We start from the raw sequence: 21,601 nt of genomic DNA, 5'->3' as shown, positions 1-21,601 counted from the left end.
GTCTAATATGCTGTCTAGTAGTGTTAGGAAGGAACTAAACACCTAGTAAACAGCAGTCCCATGGTAGGCTGGGACAAAGGATTAGCTTCAAGCTGGCCAGGCCTGACTATCCTGAGTTAAGGCTTTGTTATCAGGACATAGACATTTCTCTTCTAAATGTTATATCAAGGAATTCCCTTTGCTCAGTAGGTTGCTCTTGGATTTATTCCAGAGTCCGACTGTGGACCACAGTTGACCTAGAGGATATTTTAACATGAAATTTATTTCAGAACATTTCTATCAAAACGGAAAACTTTGTTATTTAAACCACTACTGGTTATATTTTCGCTTTTCAAAAGAGCTTTAGCCTTTAATCCCAGAATTGAAGAGGCATATCCCTGAGTTCAAGGCAACCCTGGTCTCCTGAGGGAGTTCCAGGACAGACTCCACAACACAAAAACCCTGTCTTGAAAAAACCAAAGATATATATATATAGAGAGAGAGCTTTAAAATAATGATTTGGGTGCATCAGCAGCAGCAGGGTAGGACTGTTATATAAAGACATATAAGTAAGGCTGGGCAGTGGTGATGTGGGCCTTTAAACCCAACATTCTGGAGGTAGGCAGATCTCTGAGTTTGAAGCCAGCCTGGTCTCCAGAGTTCCAGGACAGCTTGGGCTCCTCAGAGAAAGCTCATCTAGAAAGACAAAAGATACATACAAGTAAAACAAAGTTCCTTCATGGAGAAATTGTAGAGTCCAGCACACTCATGTTTTCCAGTTTGTGGTTGTTTTGTCTTGTTTTCATCTACTTCCAGAATAACCTTCTACCCTCCATTCTGCCATGTTCTCTGCCTGCCTGGCAAGCCTGTCTGCCTCCAAGGCCTGTGCCAGTCTCCTCCTGGCTCTATTAACCTTCTGTGCCTGTCGTCGAATGTCTGTACTAGTTACCTCTTGACTGCACAAAGATGGCAACAGCGGAAGGCTGACTGGCATTGTAGCCCTTTGACTGAAGGAAGCAGAGGGTGGGACAGAGGGAAAGAGTGGAGAGGTGTGCAGATTAATAACGCTGCTTTGAACTTTGGCTTCAGCCTGCAATCCCAATTCAGTTCCTCTTACAGTGTTTGTAAGATCCAATGGGCATACTAGCTCCCGTTTAATATCTTCCACTAGATGTCCCAGCAGTCTCTTGAACGCACAGAACTGCCGGGGTTTCTCCAGATACTCTTTAGACTTATTCCGTGGTAAGGTGATATTCTCATGGTGGGAACTTATTCTAGTCACAGGCCTTGGGAAGATGCAACTGGTCATCCTCACGGGAATCACAGGAGTTACCCGAAATCGGCGTTTGTCCTTGACCTTCTTCTCTGCAAGCCGGGCCCTCTTGTTCAGTAATTCCTGGGGTATCATACTTCTTTTGGGCCTTCCTTTTGAAAACAAACTAAATGTAAACAACACAGAGGATGGAATCTACTACTAGCTATGCTGAATTTTCTCTGTTCATGGATCTTCTACCATCCCTTTTCTCTGAAGAAACAGGTCTGTGAATGTTTCTAAAATTAAAAACCTCTAGAGTAGGGCCCAGGTACACAGATTCCCTCCTTCTCCCTTTAAGAATGGTACTCTTTTCTTTCTTATAGTCACTGCATGCTTATGTTCCTAACCTACCCTTAGTTACATGTAGTTATTACTAGTACAGAAATACACCGTCTAAGTTCACTCAAGAACACTCATGCAAGGACAAAAATCATCCAGGAATGCATTTCACAGAATAATCCCTTGACATTATGGGCTGATGAAGTACATTTTAAATTTCTTCCAAAAATTTTTAACAAGTACTTAGCAGCTTTCCATGTGACATGAGTTTGTGTCAAGTACAACTGTGCATTAAATTCAGGAGAGTTAAATGTAAGGGAAAAGGACAAGAAAGAACATTAAACCATTAGGATGAATTAAGTACTCACTATCAAAGGCTGGCTTGTTAATGAGCATCCTGAAGATCCTTGCATGGTTGTAGAGCTTGTCCTAAATGCTTCACTACAGAGATGCAGACAAGGCCTGGGTGCTGCAAATGGCAGTGTCTTTGTCTTCTAATATTCCTTTTGTATAGGAAGAGAGATGCATAATCACATTACCAGACAATCCAACCTATCAATAAACCAATCAGTGGTAAAACTGCTAGGGAATAAATCAGTTGGTGGATAATCCAACCACTAATAACCTGGGTAGTAGATTATCTATTGTGGGAGATCCTGTCTCTTATCCATGGAATTTGAGGATATTTAATGTTTATTCAAGAGCAAAATATTGACCCTTTTAATAGACAAAAAGCTTTTAAATACATGAGGTGACAATAGTGTTTCATTATATTGAAACTCAAAGTTTATATTTTAAAAACCTTATAAGCTGGGAGTGGTGGCACACTCCTTTAATCCCAGCATTTGGGAGATGGAGGCAGGCTGATCTCTGTGAGTTGGTGTCCAGCCTGTATATAAAGTCAGTTACATGAGAAATGGCACTATTACAAAAACAAAGCCTGTGTTAGAAAGACAACAACACATGGTTAGTTATGAAAAACAGTTGTATGTTCTGATCTGTGTATCAAGACATCACTAATGTAACTGGCATACCCATTGTCTCACCAACAGATTCATAACAGCATATGAAATATATCCATTTTTCTCAATACTTTAATATGTCCAAATACTTTCTATAAAAATGGAAATAGATGTTTCTATATACATAAATGTTCATACTTTTTTTTTGGGTTTTCATACAATGTCTCTCTGTATTGCTTTGGAGGCTGTCCTGGAACTCACCCTGCCTTCCAGGTGCTGGGATTAAAGGTGTGTGCCACCAAAGCCCAGCTTCACACATTTTTTGACAGGTTCTCACTATGGAACTCAAGCTGGCCTGGACCTGACTGAGATCCTTCAGTCTCTGCCGCACTGTACTGGGATTAAAGGTGTGCTTGGCCACACCCAGACCAACACCTTTTGTTTAGGATAAAAATAGAGATTATTTACTCATTTATCAGGGCTGGTTGAAGTGGTACACTCCTTTATTCCTAGCACTGGGGAGGCAGAAAAAGGCAGATTTCTGAACGGAGGCCAGCTTAATCTACAGAGTAAATTCTTTAACAGCCAAAGTTACAAAGTGAATCCCTGTCTCAAAAAACAAAACAAAACAAAAGGCAGCTGGGGCCCACGCATGTAATCCCAGCTCTAAGGAGGCAGAGGCAGGCAGATCTCTGTGAGTTTGACACCAGCATGGTCTACACAAGCTTGTTCCAGGACAGCCTCCAAAGCCACAAAAAACCCTGCCTAGAAATCGCCCCCCTCCAAAAAAAAACCCTCAAATGTATTTTAAATAAATATCCAACAGCTAAACTGTGTGCTTTATAGAAATAACACAAATAGATGTTTTAATACAATACATAAGTATTGAAATAGAAACTGTTATATTGTAAATTGAAATTTCATATCATTTCTGATAAATCATGCTTCTATCACATCCTTTCTGAGGTCCCTGGTTCCTTTTCCTTTAATTCAATTTAAAATTATATACATATTCTCTGTGTAGCCCTGGTTGTCCTAGAACTCACTTTTCATATCAGACTGGCCTCAAGTCAGTGATCCAACTGCCTCTGCCTCTTGGTTGCCTCTTGGGATTGAAGGTGTGTACCACCACTGTCTGGCTAGAACTAAATATTTTTATTATTTTTTTCTATATAAACTTGATATAATTAACGTGTAGATCTATGTTCTTACCCTAATAATTAAGGCATTAATCCTTTATGTACCCCTAATACAAATATTTTTAAAACCTACGTTTAATGCTATATCTTAGAAAATGTTTCATTCTAACTTTTATCCCTCTTGTGGTTTTTGTTTGGTTGTGTTTTGTTTATTTTGTTTTCTTGTTTGCTTTTCTTTTGAGACAGGGTTTCTTTGTGACTTTGGAGACTGTCCTGGAACTGTCCAGGCTGCTCTAGAAATCACAGAGATCTGCCTGACTCTGCCTCCCGATTGCTGGGATTGAAGGTATGTGATACTACAGCACAGTCTTTTATCCCTCTTAATGTCTGAATTTTTATACTACTATGAATCTTAATTGTAATATTAATTCCAACAACATGACTTTTACTATAGCTTCATAAAATAGCATTGACTTATACCCTGTTTTCCTTTCTTTTATTTTTTTGAGAAATTCTCACTCTAACTCTGACTGCCCTGGAACATAGCTAGATACACCTGCCTGCTTCTGCTGAGCTAAAGTACACACTGAAACCACCTTCATTTATGCCCCTTTATATATTATATTTTAGGTTCTCTTCTTAGTTTGCACTTGAGATTCTGGGATGCTAGGGAAGTTCTTGATCATTGGAATATACTCCCAGTCCTTCAGATTAACTTTTGAAGGAGGGCTTTATTAAATTGCCCTGGTTGCCCTTGAACTTGATATTTCCTTGTATCATGCTTCTGAGAGACAGAGATCCTTCAGTCTCTGCCTTCCTGGTACTAGGATTAAAGGTGTGCAGGAACACACCCAACACAACACTTTTGTACAGAATAGAGAATATTTACAAGCTCAGCAGTGCCTGGTATTATTTAAGTAACCTGGAGCGATTTCACTAGAAATGATTTTCACTTAACTTGTGAACTCACTCTACAATTTATTTTTCAGTTCTGGGGATCAAACTCAGAACCTCACACTTCGCAGGGAATTTCTTTACCCTTGAACATGAGCCCAAGATTTTTTTTCCTGTTTCAAAACACAAGCAATAAAAGGTTTCAGGATTTAGGGTTTCTGTATGATTCCTGTATCATGGTATACAGGGCTTTTCTTATCTTCACTTTTATCTCCAACCATTATGGGTTAAGGATTATCACATTCAACAGTAATCTAATGTTAAGGTTAAGAATTCAGATTTGCATATCCAGGAACCAAAAGGAACCTATGAAATCAGCAATGGAGTAAAAGCCTTTGTTTCTATTTATACTGAACATAGTAATGGCCATTGAGGTCCCTGGTTCCTTTTCCTTTAATTCAATTTAAAATTACATACATATTCTCTGTGTAGCCCTGGTTGTCCTGAAGCACAGTCGCATAATCACATATTACTTCTCTCAAAAAAATCAATTGTTTGGAATTAAATCTCTCTGACATTTTTCATTTTCTAAACTGACCTCCATGTTAGTTTTTCATTCCATATTCAATCAAAGCAGGAAAAATAAGTCCTTACCTATTCAGCAATGCAGTCATCTAGAATAGAGGAAGCTTGGGTTTAACCAGGTTATTTGGTGGCAATTGCCTACCAAATGAAAGACCCAGGTTTGATCCCCTGCACACAATATTTTTGTTTGCTTGTTTTGTTTTTCCAAGATGGGGTTTCTCTGTATAACATTTCTGACTTGTTGGAACCTGGCATTATGCTGACTCGGCCCCTGACAATGGGTGGGACATCCATATGGGAATTAGGCAGATAGATACTAGGTGGCTCAGAGGACCCTGTGTTTCCTGGACATATCACGGCTACTGTAGCTGTGTAAGCACTCAGTACACATGGGCATGCTTCTCCTTTTAATCGACCACCTCCATATGGTTTTTCTTGCCCTTCAGCCCCTCTCTTCTCTTTCTCTCCCTTTTCAGGTCCTTTCTTCCCCTTCTCTGCTTCTATCTCTCTCTTTCCCTTCCCCCTCCTCTTCCCTTTCCCTTCAATAAACTCCGCATGTGTTGGAGTCCCGTGGTTCGTGTCCTCATCTATTCATGACCATCTACTCTACTCAGAACTGAAACAAAAGAACAACACTGGCTACTCTGAAACTCACTCTGTGGAACAGAATGGCCTCAAACTCAGAGATACATCTACCTCTGCCTCCTTAGTGCTGGGATTAAAGGTGTGGGCCACCACTGTATGGATTTTGGGACAGTTTTAAGTATCACAAAGCTTAACTTAAACAAGCTGTAATTCCTGTGTAGCCAAGGATAACTTTATGCCTCTGATCCTCTTGCCTCCACTGGGGAAGTGTTCACATCAATAGAAAGCATTCTCTCAACCAGTTCACTTGGATATTTTGTTTCTGACACTCAGTCTTTGCCATCTAATCACATTTCATACAATTACAAATCACACAGTTTTAAATTTTCAAATGTCCATCACTCGTTACTTTGGAATATTTCAGTTTGTACGGCTTTCCAAACTTATGTCCAGATCAATCACTAATTTCTCCTTAATACTATCTTAGAATTTCGATTCTAAATAACCAATGGCCTAAATTTAAAACTAGAAGGATGGAAACTTTATAATCAATGAGAACAATCTAATGCCTTTGGACACAATAAATTACAACTAGAAAAAATAATAATTTATTGGACATTAATTGCATTAGTTGCTAACATTTATCAAACTAGATCAAAAACATGGGGGAAACACACAGAATAGGCAAAGAGATCTGGGTTATATACATCCAGTAAAGTATACCAACAAGTATAATTTGAAACATTTTGGAAAATGGGTGACAAATATGGTAGTCCCTATGCAAAACGTTAAAACAAATGACCAATAAACATGTAAAGAAATGTTCAACTTCATTAATTTATGGTGAACATTGTTCTAAAAGTCATAGTAAAACACTTTTATACCCAGATAATGTGGCTGAATTGGAAACAGCAATCACAGGTGTTGAGAAGGTCATTCAAAGGAGGCTCATGGGAGTACAAGTTAGCACATCTACCTCGAGAATGCCTGAGTAATATTTATGAAATCTACATACACAATATAAGTCAACTGTACCAGGCATGGGTACCTCATCACTCTGGAGGGCATTGAAGAGGGTTGAAATTTCTAGTTTCCTCTTGGCTAGATAATGAAATCCTGTCTCAAAACAACAATAAAATGTTCGAGGCCAGCCTGGTCTACAAAGTGAGTTCCATGACAGCCTCCAAAGCTACAGAGAAACCCTGTCTCGAAAAACCAAAAAAAAAAAACAATAAAACAACAAATACTATATATTCCCCTGCACACAGCCAACCATCCCCATCAACAATGTACACATTCTATTGTAATTAGGTCTTGGAAACTAGAATCATACTAGATGTGAACTAGAATTTGAAGAAAAACACTCAACAACAAGAAAATGGATTGAAAAATGCACTGTGTACAACAGAGCTCCATACAGCATAGTTTACATAAGCAATAGGAAACATTTCACATGCAGTGGGAAATTTCAAATTTCCAAATTTCAGAGGTTCATGTTTCTCTTTTCTAGTCTTTCACACTGGAGTATCTTTCTTCACTCTTGAGTTTGCCTTCTCTCTACTTATGCCTCATTTACACTAATGATAACGCATAGACAAAAGCTTCACCTGGGAGACCTTAGAGGGGAATCATCTCTTGTTAGGGGCCATGAGATAGGAGTACTGTATTCTGAGTCAAATAGTACTAAAAACTAAATCACTGTTTTGATAGTGATAAGAATTGACTGAAAAGGCCTCTTTTAATGGAATGTGTTCCTTATTAAAGCTAAGATGTTGAGTGCTGGAATAATTTGACTCCCTAGCTGACAGTCCTTCAACCCTTCCTGCAGCAAAGTTACCTTGATTGAAGGACTAGCACCCAGAGCAGCCAGCCTGACTACTCAGAGCCTTTGAAGAATCCTAAAATACCACATCAGGATTCTCTAGAGTCACAAAACTTTTAGAATGAATACATATGAATATATAATATATACATATATATGAATTTGCTGAAAGGACTTACAGGTTATAGTTCAACAGTGGCTACCTGTGAATGGCAGTTCAAGAACTCAATCCCACGAGGCAGTTTGTCTCAGCTGGTCTTCTGTATATGCTGGAATCACTGGCTCCAATGCCAGCGAAGAAATGCATACGCTGACAAGCAGAGGGCAAGCAGGCAAATAAAGAATATGTTTTCTTTCACTGTCCTTGTATAGGCTTGCAGCAAAAGGTGTGGCCCAGATCTGCATTAAAGGGATGTGTTTTCTCACCTCAAAATCTTGATCAAAAGCCAGTGTCTTGCTGGGGGGTGGCACATGCCTTTAATCCAGGCAGAAGCAGGCAGATGTCTGTAAATTTAAGGGCATCCTGCTCTACAGAGTGAGTTCCAGTACAACCAGGGCTGTTAAACAGAGAAACCCTATCTCTAAAAACAAAAATAAAAACAACCAAAAAGTCGGTGTCTTTCAGACTCAAGATCTGGATCACATGTGTGCCCTCCATTTCTGGATTGTAGTTCATTCCAGAGACAGTCAAGGTCACAACCAAGATTAGCCATCACAGGTATCTTGAGTTTTGCTGTAACAAGCCTGACTGAACTTCAAGTGACCTTTTGGCATATTTCACTTAGGTCAGAGGGGCAGCAGTTCCTGTGATAGTCTGTAACTGATTCAATTGTAGTGTTTTGTTTTCCTGAGGGTGTGTGTCATACTTGCTGCCCATTCTTTGCTTTGATTTTCATTTTGTTTTTTTTGGGGGGGTGAGGGAATTTTAAGGCAGGGTTTCTCTATGGATTTGGAGGCTGTCTTGGAACTAGCTCTTGTAGACCAGGCTAGTCTAGAATTTACAGAGATCCACCTGCCTCTGCTTCCTGAGTGCTGGGATTAATGGTGTGTTTCACCACAGACAGACCTGACGGTTCTTTTCATGAACAGCTACTATGTTTGATGAAGATACCTATACAGCTATCTTCTTCTGGTTCTGTAAGAAAATGGTCAGCTGAGTTTACAACTCTGCTGGGGAGCCGGGATATCTCTGTATGAGACCAGCCTGATCCACAGAGCTAGTTCCTTGGTAGCCTCCAAAGCCACAGAGAAACAACAACAAAAACTTTGCTAGGAATTTTTCCTGTGTAATTCTACAAGGTTGCAACTGCCCCTCAAATGCCTTTTCTTGCCTACTTCTGTTTTTGTTTTTTTTTATCATTTTTTATTTTAATTTTAAATAGCTTGTTTTACTTGTCAATCCCAGTTCCCTCTCCCTCCCCTCCTCCCGCACTCCCCTTACCCCCCACCCTTTCACCCTATTGCCAAATCCTTCCACATAGGGGATATCTAGAGTCTGTCATTTCACTCTGGGTAGGGTCAAGGCACTCCCCTAAGAGTCCAGGCTGAGAGAGCATCCCTCTTTGTGCTATAGGCACACGATGGCTGTTTGTATTCCAGGGATAGACACTGATCCACAGCTCAGGGCCCCATAGGTTGCCCAGGCCTTCTCGCTGACACTCACATTTGGGGGGTCCAGATCAGTCCCATGCTGGTCTCCCCACTGTCGGTCTGGGGTCCAAGAGCTCTCCCCTCTTCAGATCAGCTGTCTCTGCTGGTTTTGCCAGCCCATTCTTTGCCAATTTGCTCATCACTCCTCTCTCCGTGTCACTGGGTTCCTTGGGTTCAGTTCAGTGATTAATTGTGTGTTTGCCTCTCCTTCCATCAGTCACAGGATGAAGGCTCCCGGATGGTTATAGACATCAAGTTCATTGCAGGAATGGGCATTTTTGTTTTTTTTATTTTTGATTGTTTTTTGCTTTTCTGGGTTAGGTTTTTTTGTTAGTTTGTTTGTTTGGTGGTTTGGTTGGTTGATTGGTTGGTTATTTTTTTTTTTTGAGACAGGGTCTTATTCTGTATCATTGGCTGGCCTGGAACTCACTATGTAAGCCCTACTGATATGGCTTGCCTACTGAGTTTATGTGTGTGTATGTGGTGGGGGGTCATGTCTTTGAACACACATACAGAGGCAAAGGGAGGTTGATAAGTGTCTTGTGTTATCAGTAAGCAGAACCTGGCAAGCAGCAAGCTCCAGTAATACTATAGTCACAACCCATACCATATTGGCATTATTATCTTACATGTAGACACACCCAACATTTAAGAAGAATTATGTGGATTCAAACTCAGGTTTGGAGTAATATTACTCTAATATTTAATGAGGTAATGTCTTGATGACGATAGTTTCCTATCAGTTATTCTCTATCCAAGTTGTGTGTTTATTATGCAGATTCTATGTTTCAGGTTTATCATCATCATCTTTATTGCCTTGCTGGAGATTGAACCCACGGCCTCGTACATCCAGACAAGCACTCTCCCACTAACCTCTCGTCCCACCTCTGTTTTATTCATTTCACTCTGAGGCAGGATCTTGCTATGTTACTCAGGTTGCCCTTAAATATTTGTTCTCCCAACCAAGATTCCTAAAGATCTGGGATTACAAACCTATGCCTCTAAAACCACCTCTCTTAAATTGTTTTATTTTTGAGGAAGATTTTTATGTGTGGTGTATCAATGATTTCTGTCTTTGCCACTTTGGGGACTCTTTATTATCAGAGCCTTAGCATTAGGGTGGATCTCTGATATCTTCTGTCACTCCACAATTGCTTTAATCCTTTGACTGTACAGTTAGTTAATTGAGTGAATTCCTTCTGTGTCATTAACTTGTCAATAAAATATCATTATACCCCCAAAAGTATTGTTATGAATCTTTGTTTTCTTCATTCTCTTTTTATATTATTCTTTCCTTTTCTCTTCCTACTCACAGGTGTAGTTCTATCAATTTTGTATTCCATATTTCATTTGGGCTCCTTTGTCTCCTTTGAGTGTGATTTTTGCTCATGTAGACCATTCTTCTGACTCTTTAATCTGCTGTTTGAAGTATATCACAGAATTTTCACACCATTTCTTTCCCTCTAAAAAGGTTTTTAATTTACTTATTTTAGTGTTTTATGTGTGTTGTGCACTACATGTGTGTCTAGTTCCTGAGGAGGCCAGAAAAGGACATTGGACATCTTGAAATTTGAGTTAGAGATGGTTGTGCACTTCCACAGATCTGCTGGGAATCAAACCCTGGTCCTCTACAAAAACAAATAATCTTAAACAGTGAGCTGTCTTTCCAACTTCCATTCCTTTCTGCCTTATGCATTAAGTTTACCCACAGCTCTCTTTTTTTGCTTACTAGATATTTTCAATTCCATATTTTTTTGTCCTTTTTGAATGAGCATGGGGACAGGAAAGCTGGCAAAGAGGAATTCAATTTTTACTAGGAAACTTGGAACTTCCATGTTTCCTGACATATTTTATGTGACCCACATAAACCTATGAAAAAATGCCAGGGTATTCTCCACCTAGTGCATCTGTCTTACTGTTGCATCTCAGACCGCAACTCCTTACTTATACATTTGTAGTGTGTTATGCAAACGCCAATTGACTACTGCTATATAGATCTATTTATATCATTGGGCCATATGTTTCAACTGCTATAGCTTATACCAACAAATACTTCTACATCCTGTTTTTCATATAACACATGAACACACACTGTATCAATACATGATCAAACCATCAACATACTAATGCATAAGGAATGAATGATCTGTCTTTCTGATAGATTTTCTCTCTTCCTTTCTATTTTTTTCCTCTCTCCCTCTCTCTTTATCTTTCTTTTTTTGTTTATATTTTCTTGGAAAAGTCTAGTATCATTTACTTGTCAAAAAGCCTTTTCTCTTTTTACTAGAACTGATTAATCTTCAGAGTAATCTGAGAATCAACATAGTAGGATACTCACCTCTGCATTAAGGAAACACTGTGCAGACATGATCTTTAGGCTCTAGCAGATACTTTCTGCCTTGCTGGATTGGACAGAATTTCTCAGGCCCTCATCAACTCAGGAAACTACCTCAGCTGCTTTCCTTTCCTGGGAGAATGGTATCCTTTAGCCAGAACATTCCACCTCTGCTGTTCACAAGTATAACTTACAATCTTGTTCAAATGCCTGCTTTTCTTTCAGCAGGTCCAAGTTTTGCATTTTTTACAAGCTGTCTATAGTCCCTGTTTTCAGTAGGAAAGTGAAGCCCACAGGAAGAATATATATTAAAAAGTTAACTGCGAGCCAGACAGTAGTGACAAACAACATTAATCACAACACTTGGGAGGCAAAGGCAGGTGGACTTCTGAAATAATCCAGATCTACAGAGGGAATATCAGGATACCCAGGGTCACACAGAGAACCCTGTCTTGAAACACAGAAACCAAAACAAAACAAATTAATTGTTAGTAACAGTATTCAAAAGACAACAACAAATGTAGCAGTGTACAAGGCAAGGTCAGGTTCTGATCATGTCTACAGCTTACTGGATAGGTGATTACCTGCTTGACTTTCATCTCCTGGGAAACTGGGAAAACCCTATGTCACAAGAGAAGTGGAATATTTCACCTAAAGCATCCAGATGAAGTGATTCTGCCTGTGAATTAACTGAAATTGTGGTAGTTGAGGAAAAATGACCCCCATAGACTCATAAGGAGTATCATTATTAGGAGTGTGGCCTTGTTGGAATAAGTGTGTCCCTGGGGAGTGGACATGGATGTTTCCGAAGCTCAAAAGAGTGGTAGTGTTACTCTCACTTCCTGCAAACTGCTGATGCAGATGTAGCACACTCAGCTACCACTCCAGCACCCTGTCTGCCTTTATGCTCCATGCTTCCTACCATGAAAACAACAGGACAAAATCTCTGATCATGTGAGCAAGCTCCAATTAAATGCCTTTTTCCTTTATAAGAATTGCCATGATAATCGTGTCTCTTCACTGCAATAGAAACCCTAAAATGATAACAATCAGGATTTTCTTGGTAGCATCTTGCCACAAAAACAACAAAATCAACATGTCACCAAACATTCAAAATCAAAAGAATCACAACTTTAAAATTCAGAAGTGTACATACTAATAAATATTAACCATTCTAGATTTTATTCATTTGATAAGACTGGGCAAGAAAACATCTACTCTTTTTAAATGGGTCCTGCGGAGGGGTCTTCATTCTCCTTATGGGGTTCCATTGGTTTTTGCATGATTTCCCAGATACTATTCACCAATATTGGTAAAGTCAGGGTTCAATGTGAAATAGTATGAGCTGTGAGTATTTCTGGTTGTAGACAAGTTGAAAGAAAAAGAAACTCTCCCATGCAACTTATTTTAAGCCTAAAAGAAATTGTCTTCTGCCATTTAACAAGAAGACTTCAGCTAGGTTCTCTACAAAGTGGGTTGATTTGAAAGTTGAGAAATTTTTCCTCAAATGACCCAATGTCCAGACCCCTTGACCAAGGCTAGCTCATGTGTCTGTTCCCTAAGCTAGCTTGACTAGCAGAAGGAATGAGATCACCACACTTCTCTGAACAATCTATTCAGGAATAAATTCTGTGTCCCCACAGAAAAACATCCCAGAAGAAGAAGGCACTTTGGGGCACCAGAGTACAGATAACATGATAATGTGTGCAGGTAAATAGGACAGATGCTGGTGAGATCTTTATGGTGTCAAAGGACTTTAGATTCTCCCCTAAGACAGGACTCCTTCGTAAGTAAGTGTGAGTATTGTTTGTGTCTTTTCTTTTTAAAGTTTTATCAACAGTGAAATTCTATAACCACTGACACAAAACATCTGACTGAGCATGGACTTATTTGGCTCATACTTTCAGAGATATCAGTCCATCCGGGGAAAAAGGGTATCATGAGCACATCATGGAGGTCATGGTGGAAAGAAAGGAAACAATGGAAGAGGTCAGGACAAGATATATCTCCTAAAGATGTGGCCCAAGAGACCTGAGTTGAGTCAGGCTCCACCATTAATGTCTTACCACCTCAGTGATGCCAACACAGTATGAGTCCATCATGAGATTGATGTACTGACTAGAACATAGGGCTGGACTCTGACTGTGTTTGCAAACTCCATCACAGACACACAGAGGTATTTACTTTACAAATCCAATAAAATTGACAAGACTATCAGTAAACTCATGAAAAGAAAGTTCATAGGAATGGAACTCTGGCAAGCTTCTTGCCATTCAGTTCTTCTTTTAATGACATTACATCAGTTTTTCCTGTCTCTTTTCTAAATACCCAGAATAAATTAGAAACAACTAAATGATTAAAATTCCTATTAGTATTTTATTTTCCAGAACTTTCTCAGAGTGATTTTTTAAAAGATTGCACTTTAGTCTGGAATAATAATAAATATGTCTTATAAAAATTAAATGAAATATCATAAGCAGGAAAGGGGTAACTGAAGAGATGGAGCAGCATGTAAGAATACTTTCTGTTTTTCCTGAGATCTAGAGTACAGGCCGAGCACCCACATCAGGGATCTGCCAAGTGTGACTTTGGGTCCCAAAGCTCCAAAGTATCTTTTGCCCTCCAAAGTCTGGTCGCTCTCTCTCCTCCCTTCCTCCCTCTCTCCTCTCTCTCTCTCTCTCTCTCTCTCTCTCTCTCTCTCTCTCTCTCTCTCTCTCTCTCCCCCTCTGAAACACTGAACCTCTCCTTCCCCCTTCACCTAGCTCCAGTTATTTGTTATTTACTATTCTTATTATTGCAATCCATTTATTATTTATTTATTTGTTTATTTATGTATTTACTTTTTATCTATATATTTATTTTGGACAGGGCCAGGCCCATTGCTTCTTGCTCTGTTGGCTCAGACAATCTTCTGATCCTACTCTATCCAGACCTGAGTGCTAAGATTACAATCATAGGCCAGCACATTCATTTTACAAAGAGCTAAGGATGGATCCCTGTGCCTCTGACACCTTAGTCCTGGGCTCTCCCCTGCTCCACCCTGATGATCCAGATCCCAAAGACTGTGGTCTTTTCTTTTTCTTTGTTTGAAGCCAAGTTAATTAATATATATATTCTTCATATTTATTTCTTTTTATTATGTGTATATCTGTAGGAAGGATCCTCTGAAATCTGTTTTGCAAGGGAGAGTGGCACCCTGGAGTCAGTACAGGGCACAATCAGACACCAAATTCTCAGTACAAAGGGTATTTATTACTCCAAAGGAGCAAGCAGAGGACAGGGGTGGAGGGGGCCGCCCCTGGATCAGACAAAGCAGAGAGACAGCAGCAGCAGCAGGTGATTTCGCAGGAGTGTAGTAGCCCATGTGGTAGCCTGTCATTGTAGCATGAATCTGTATTAGGCATCTGTAATAACCCATCTTTGTGGGGACTTCAGTCACATCCAGCTTAGTTGACAAGTTTGTACCTGAGAGGGAGAGTGAGAGTTGAGAAATGACACGTAAAGATGTTAAGGAAAAGATCAAGACAGAATCAGGATGGCAATCCAGTGAATACTGGACACACCAAGTTTATTCTTTAACATTTTTATATACCCCAATCAAAAAGGGGGGAAATAGCAACAGACATCTTTATCATAAGACAAAGGAAAACCAGATTTTCTTCCTCAATTCTCCAAACACCTAGTAACCACACCTTAAACTAAATCTCCCATTATCTAGTATTGTGTTTAAGAGTAACCATACCTCAGACCAAGTCTCTTGTTATTTAAGTAGCCTTGCCTGAGACTTTTAGGTCTTATGACTTTAATTTGATTTGGAAGATTAAAGATAGTTTTGAAATCTCTGAATTTAATGCAAGATGAAGTAGAGACATCTCTGTGGGCCTTGTTATACGAGTGGATTTTTAGAATGATAAAGGGGTAGTCTGTGTTAGAATGAGTTGGCAAGTCCTGATTGGACATGTTAGCCAAATAATGAACTTGGATAGTTGGACCTTGGTGTTTTGTCTCTGGAATAAGTCAGCTGCCTAATAAGGAACTAGACCTAAGGGACTAGCTTTAGGATTGTGATCTAGCAGATTTAGCCAGGGAGAGAGGAGGGTAAAGGGAAAAATCTGTCAATACCATGTTTGCCAATCTTGAGTATATTAAAAAACCCTTCATTCCCACCATTTTGTTTTATTATTGAATCTCTGGGCATTGTGTAATTTGGTGTCATTCTCTCTAGCTGTTTCCTGTTGACACTGGTGTATTGCTGTTAGGGATCTAAAGAAGCTGGAGTATTGGTCAAGGTCCTGAAAATTAGGCTGTGTCAGTTGATGTCCAGTTTCTGCAGGACCATCTGGTGCTAGGGATTGTAGGCAGTGATGGAATAACTTGTTAGACTGGATTGTCTTTGACTAGTCACTTTGGAGTTGCCTAGGATCCAGGTGCTGGGGAATCATTTGAGGCCAGTTAGTTGCTGGAGCAGTTTGTAGTTGACTTGAAATCTGTTGAGATAGACTAGAGACAGAAGAAAAAGTTAAGGAGACTAGGTTAAAACTTTTACTTAGATATACATTTGGAAGCTTTAGGCCTGTGGTCCTGGTAGTTGGGGAAGGGAGAACACAAGACCGGGGAAAAGGGCTGGGGATCAGAGGATACGGAAGAGATCCCATCCTCAAGAATAAACAGGTGGGGAAACTTTGTACATGATAATTGATGTCTTCTGCCTTTGCCCCCACTTTTGCATGGTTACTTAAGGTGATAGAACAATAAACCATGGTCTTCAGTATTTACTGGGAGCACTCCTGACATGATCAGGTGTTTCTGTCTCGTCTTTAACATCTTTGGGTAATTAGCTTCCCTGCATCCACACCCCCCCACTCAGGATCAGACCTGGGGCTGTTTGACTGATTCCAATTGTAGCCTCAAACACATTAGTCTGGAATATATGTTTCCTGCAGTGTGGTGCTAACACAGACTGGGCTGAGATAAAACTTAGGCTTTTGGTTGACAGGAGTCCATTTGACCTGTAACCAGTGTATTCAATTTGATTTTCTGAAACTTAAGACATTTGTTGAAGTTTACAAAAAAGATAAAAGATTAAATATGTTAGTATTACCACTGTTTGTAATCTGCACTAAAATTCACATTGTAGAAAGTGCAGTAGATTTATGATTTGGAGTCATAGAAAAGTTTGGAAATCCAAGCAATAGCATAGATTGAGGGAAATAAATCTGAAACAATTGTTTGTAGGCAGAGTTTCTCTGTGTCCCAGAAACTGCTCCCAAATAACCACTCAGAGACTTATTATTAATTATAAATGCTCATCCAATAGCTCATGCTTATTACTATCTAACATGTATATTTTAAATTTACCTATATTTCCTATCTACTCTCTGCTACATGATGGTCCCTTATTTCAACACTGCACATTCGTCTTGTTTCCTTCTGTGTCTGCTTGTGACTCCCAAGACTCTGTCCTTCTTTAAGGCATTCTCTCTGCCCCTAAATTCCTTTGTAGCTATCAGCCAATCAGCTTTTTTTCTTTTTAGTCTTTGTGGATTTTTGAGACACGGTTTCTCTGTGTAGCCGAGGCTGTCCTGGAACTAGCTCTGTAGACCTGACTAGCCTTGAACTTACAGATATCCATCTGACTGAGTGCTAGAACTAAAATTGTGCACCACCACTGCCCAGCTCTGCTTTCTGTTAGCAATGAAAGCAATGCATTTTCAGTGTACAGGATTATTCCACAGCAACTTTTCATAAACCTTAATTTACTTTTCCACACACATAAGTCACTTTCTCAAACTCATACCTTAAATCACTTTCTTTCCTTTTTTTCTTTTTTGGTTTTGTTTTTTGAGACAGGGTTTCTCTGTATTATTTTGGAGGCTGTCCTGGAACTCATTCTGTATACCAATCTGGCCTCCAACTCACAGAGATCTGCCTTCCTCTGCCTCTTGAGTGCTGGGATTAAAGGCATGTACCACCAATGCTTTGAATCACCTTCTTAAATCCTCACAACTTACTTAGACTTTCATTTCTTTTGACCTTTCAACATTTTTACATGTTGCATTTATAGACTTTTATAATTAGGCTTTTACATACGTGGACATTTGTAACTTTTATTAACAAATCTAAATACATTTTCGTAGAATTTTACCATTTTCGACCTTTATAACTTGGTGATGGGAAAGGCAGGGTGTTGTATAGTGGAGGTAGGGTTATTTCACTGGCTTACACTATAGATTTTGTTTAGTTTCTATGAAAAAAATTCTTATCTGCTAGGGTGAGAGTCAGATGTGTTTCCAGACAGGATAGTACCCTTGACCTGTGTGCGTGACAAATGAGTCATGCCTATACCCCCACTTCTGGGAGAAAGGATTCCACCCCCAGGCTATGTCGATGCCCAATGCTTAGCTCTTTGTCCTCGGAAGAGCAGATAACTGTAACTGCCTGGCTGTGAAGATAGGTGATAGAAATTCCTCAATCATTTCCCAAGATAAGTAACTAACAAACCTGCAACTCCCCATTCCCCTGCTTAACATTGTTTGTTTAACCTAGGCCAAATGTATGGATCTCTCTCTTTTTTGCCTTTATAAGCTTCCTGCAATAGAGGGTTGGAGGCTCCCACCCCCATCCCTCCATGCCCTTGCAGCTGCTGGACGAGGTCCCTGACTTGGCTTGTATCCCAATAAAGGAAACTTAGTGCGTTTGCATTGGTGAGTCAGCTCCTTGGTGGTCTTTGTGGGTCTTATGGACTGGGAATAATAGGTGATGGGTGATGATGTGTCCATCGTAATTTGAGTTTGTGCCCAAGTATGGTCAAAAGCTGAATGCTTAGGCGGGGACTTGGGTGGCTGGCAGTTTTAGGGGAGGAAGCTGCAATAGCTGCCGAAAATTGGGAACTGGTCTTTATGGCTGCTTTCCTTTCCTTTTTCCTGACACTCTCTGAGTTGACCAGGTTCAGAGAGAGGAGAGGAGAGAGAGAGAGAGAGACAGACAGACAGACAGACAGAGAGACAGAGAGAGAGACAGAGAGACAGAGAGACAGAGACAGAGACAGAGACAGAGACAGAGACAGAGAGAGAGAGAGAGAGAGAGAGAGAGAGAGAGAGGGAGGGAGGGAGAGAGAGTGGTGGGGACTTTCTGAGCTGTGCAGGGGCAAGCTAGATGTCCCAATCAAACAATATGCAATCAGGATTTACCAACTCACCCTAGCATAGACTCCCCCTTTTTCTCCTCAAAAACCCACTCCTGCAAAAATACCTTTGCCTGATCCAGAGGCAGGCCTCCTTTCCCCCAGGGTAATAAATATCCTTATGATGAGAATTTAATGTCTGGGTGTGTCTGTACTGACTTGGGGGTGGTAGGGCATACTTCCCTAACCATGTTACAGGGAATTCTGAGTTGTTTGATCTGGGTGCTGGGAATGTCTCTCAGAACTTCATACTGGTACTCAGTAATCAGAACTTTTGAAATTACTATGCTTTGTTTTTCTACTGCCAGTGTTAATGCCAGTGTTAACTTTCAGTTGCTTACATGCTCTCTCATTTTCCTCTCATTTTCCCTTCCTTCCTCCCTTTCTCGGACATACATATGAATTACATACATTAATAATCTCAGCACAATTCAAAAGTACAAACTTATATTTTATTTTATTCTGGATTTTTGAGACAGGGTTTCTCTGTGTAGCATTGAAGGCTGTCCTGGAACTAGTTTTGTAGACCAGACTGATCTTGAACTCACAGAGATCCACCTGCCTCTGTCTCCCGAGTGCAGGGATTAAAGGCATGCGCCACCAACGCCCTGCTTCAAAAGAACAAATACTTATTTTCAGCCCAAAGGCACTTAAAGCCACAGTGACAGAGACGTTGCTTTAGCTCTTTCGCACCACTGGGGTTTGCACTTTATGTTTCCCTATGTGTGCTAAAGCTGGGGTTGGGGATGGGGACAGGGGGAAAGCAAACCAGAAGAGAAAGCCTTAGCAAGGCAGGGGCACACCTTTGGTCCTAAAACAGCCTCAGAGTGGCCATTTGTTCTTCCATGTATATCCCTTTAAAAAAAACCACTTCAGAAGAGTGTTGGATCTGTTTTGATTAGGGTTACAATTGTGACACGAGCACGCCCTCAGATTACTGGGGGGAGGAAAGACACAACAGATTTCACTTGAATAGTTTATTTATTCCCACATCACATGTCTCACAACAACTATATTTCTAACCAATCAGCATAAGCAAAATAATCATCTAACAAATCAGCAAAAGCATCCTAGGGGCCATGGTATAATATACCATGACAAGATGAGTGTGATGTGTGTACCTCCACATTCAGGTTCGGGTTTCTAGTCTTCTTGTCCCTCTCGATCTGTTTGCACAGCCAAGTGTGGTGGCCAACTGGACACCAGGGCTCCAGCTCAGTGCTCTGTCTTGATCTGGCATGGGGTTGCTCAGTTGGTGGGTGGAGGAGAGCCTGCTTCGTGGCTCGAACAGCATCTGAGGCTTGGCACATCCCAGTGCTCTGCTCTGGTGTCCTCCTTTGTGGTTTTTATAAGGTTCCTCTGAGCTTACCTCTATGCTTATCCATCAGCCACATACACATCCACTTATCACTCTGTTGCCTTCCAAGCTCATCTCTCCCTATGAACTGTTTACAGCTCTGTTTTCACAGTCTGTTTACATGCTCCTTACAAAGTGTTTGCAAGATACCTGATGTAGATTCCTGGAACCAAACTCAGGTCCTCTACAAGAATCAGCAAGCACTCTTGGCCACTGAGGCATCTCACCAACCATCACAACTGAGCTTTAGAGTGTCCATGTACGAGCCTCAGCATTCCCTTCCCATCTGTCTGTGCCGCATGCCTCCCACCATTACAAAGTCAGAGATGTTCATGAAACACCTGAGAAAGTTTTTCTGCAGTGTGACATTTTCCAGAGGAGTGAGACTGAAGAAACTGTCTGTCTGTCCCAGACAGGCAGGCAGAGCAAGACATCAGACAAGTCCAACTTGGTGAATTTACTGAAACCTTGCAGTTCTGGGTGAGGACCTTAGTTAGTTTGTTTACCTCCTGTTGCCATCTAAGGGTCTTGTTTGGGTTTATTTTCTTGCCAGTTAAAGAATTCAAAGGTGGGGGCTGGGCATTGGCAGTGTGCCTTTAATCCCAGCTCTTGGGAGGCAGAGGCAGGTGGTTCTCTGTCTGGCCAGCCTGGTCTACAGAGCAGCCTCCAAAACAATACAGAGAAACCCTGTCTCAAAAAAACCAAAAAAAAAAAAAGAAAAAGAAAGAAAAAAGAATTCAAAGGTGGAAAACATCTCAAGAGTTACAGGTAGCAGCAGAGAAGTCTTCACTATAGCAAAGAGAATCAGAAGTTGAAGAAAGACTTTTATTTGGAAGGAGGAAACACTCATTCGTACACATCAGGCACTCAGACAAAAGGACCCTCCACAAAGCAGAGGTGAAACTCAGCAAGCCAAAGCTCAACTTCTATTTAAGGTCTATTTTGTTGGTTTGTTCCTTTGGGTCTTTGAAAGGAATTCTTTCCCATTTGGGGTTTGGTCAACTGTCATGTAAATGTGTCCTGATGCAGCCTTGACATTTTTGAGCCAGTCCATCAGCAGGGCCACTACATCTAGGAAGAAAGAGCCACAAGGCCTTTACTTTAAACTGTTAGCCTCTTGTCTCAGGTCCAGAGGATGAGGAAGAAGCCAGGAATCTTGGAAGTTCACCATCTTCATTACCTATTCATAGCCCTTCTCCTTATTGTAAGCAAGCATAGCAAAAACCACCTAACAAGAGCAGTCTGTGGATAATAAAAAGGAGTTTGTTGGGGAAGGGACTGCCAGGCTGTCTCATGAAACGAGAAAGCATCCCAGCCTGGGTGAGCAAGTAATCTTTAAAGGGTGTGAGGGCTCAAGAGCAAATCCCTTCCTCTAGGGGGAATTTTCCAGTCTTGGGTAGAATAGGGTCCCCTGGGCAAGCCCACCAAGAAGGGGTCTGTGCCTGATGCATGCAGGCCAGTTTATGGGTAGCAGATGTCTGGCCATCTCAGGAAAGAATGAGAAATCTACAGTCAC

At 40.6% G+C, this 21,601-nt stretch overlaps 1 protein-coding gene across 1 annotated transcript; it reads right to left on the bottom strand.

Moving 5' to 3' along the window:
• Positions 1 to 781: 781 nt before the first annotated feature.
• On the bottom strand, positions 782 to 1,387 carry LOC101838299 (putative methyl-CpG-binding domain protein 3-like 3). Its single transcript, XM_005087877.2, has one exon. The coding sequence runs from the start codon at positions 1,385 to 1,387 to the stop codon at positions 782 to 784; it is 606 nt and encodes a 201-aa protein (XP_005087934.1).
• Between the last annotated feature and the right edge of the window lie 20,214 nt (positions 1,388 to 21,601).

This window comes from Mesocricetus auratus, unplaced genomic scaffold (assembly GCF_017639785.1).
Source record: "Mesocricetus auratus isolate SY011 unplaced genomic scaffold, BCM_Maur_2.0 contig_3744_pilon_obj, whole genome shotgun sequence".
Classification (NCBI taxonomy): domain Eukaryota; kingdom Metazoa; phylum Chordata; class Mammalia; order Rodentia; family Cricetidae; genus Mesocricetus; species Mesocricetus auratus.
Note: the sequence above shows the minus strand (reverse complement) of the source record. Positions and strands in the feature narration are given on the sequence as shown.

Coding starts and splice junctions, on each gene's coding strand:
- LOC101838299 (XM_005087877.2), bottom strand. CDS start 1,387: ATGATACCCCAGGAATTACTGAACAAGAGGGCCCGGCTTGCAGAGAAG.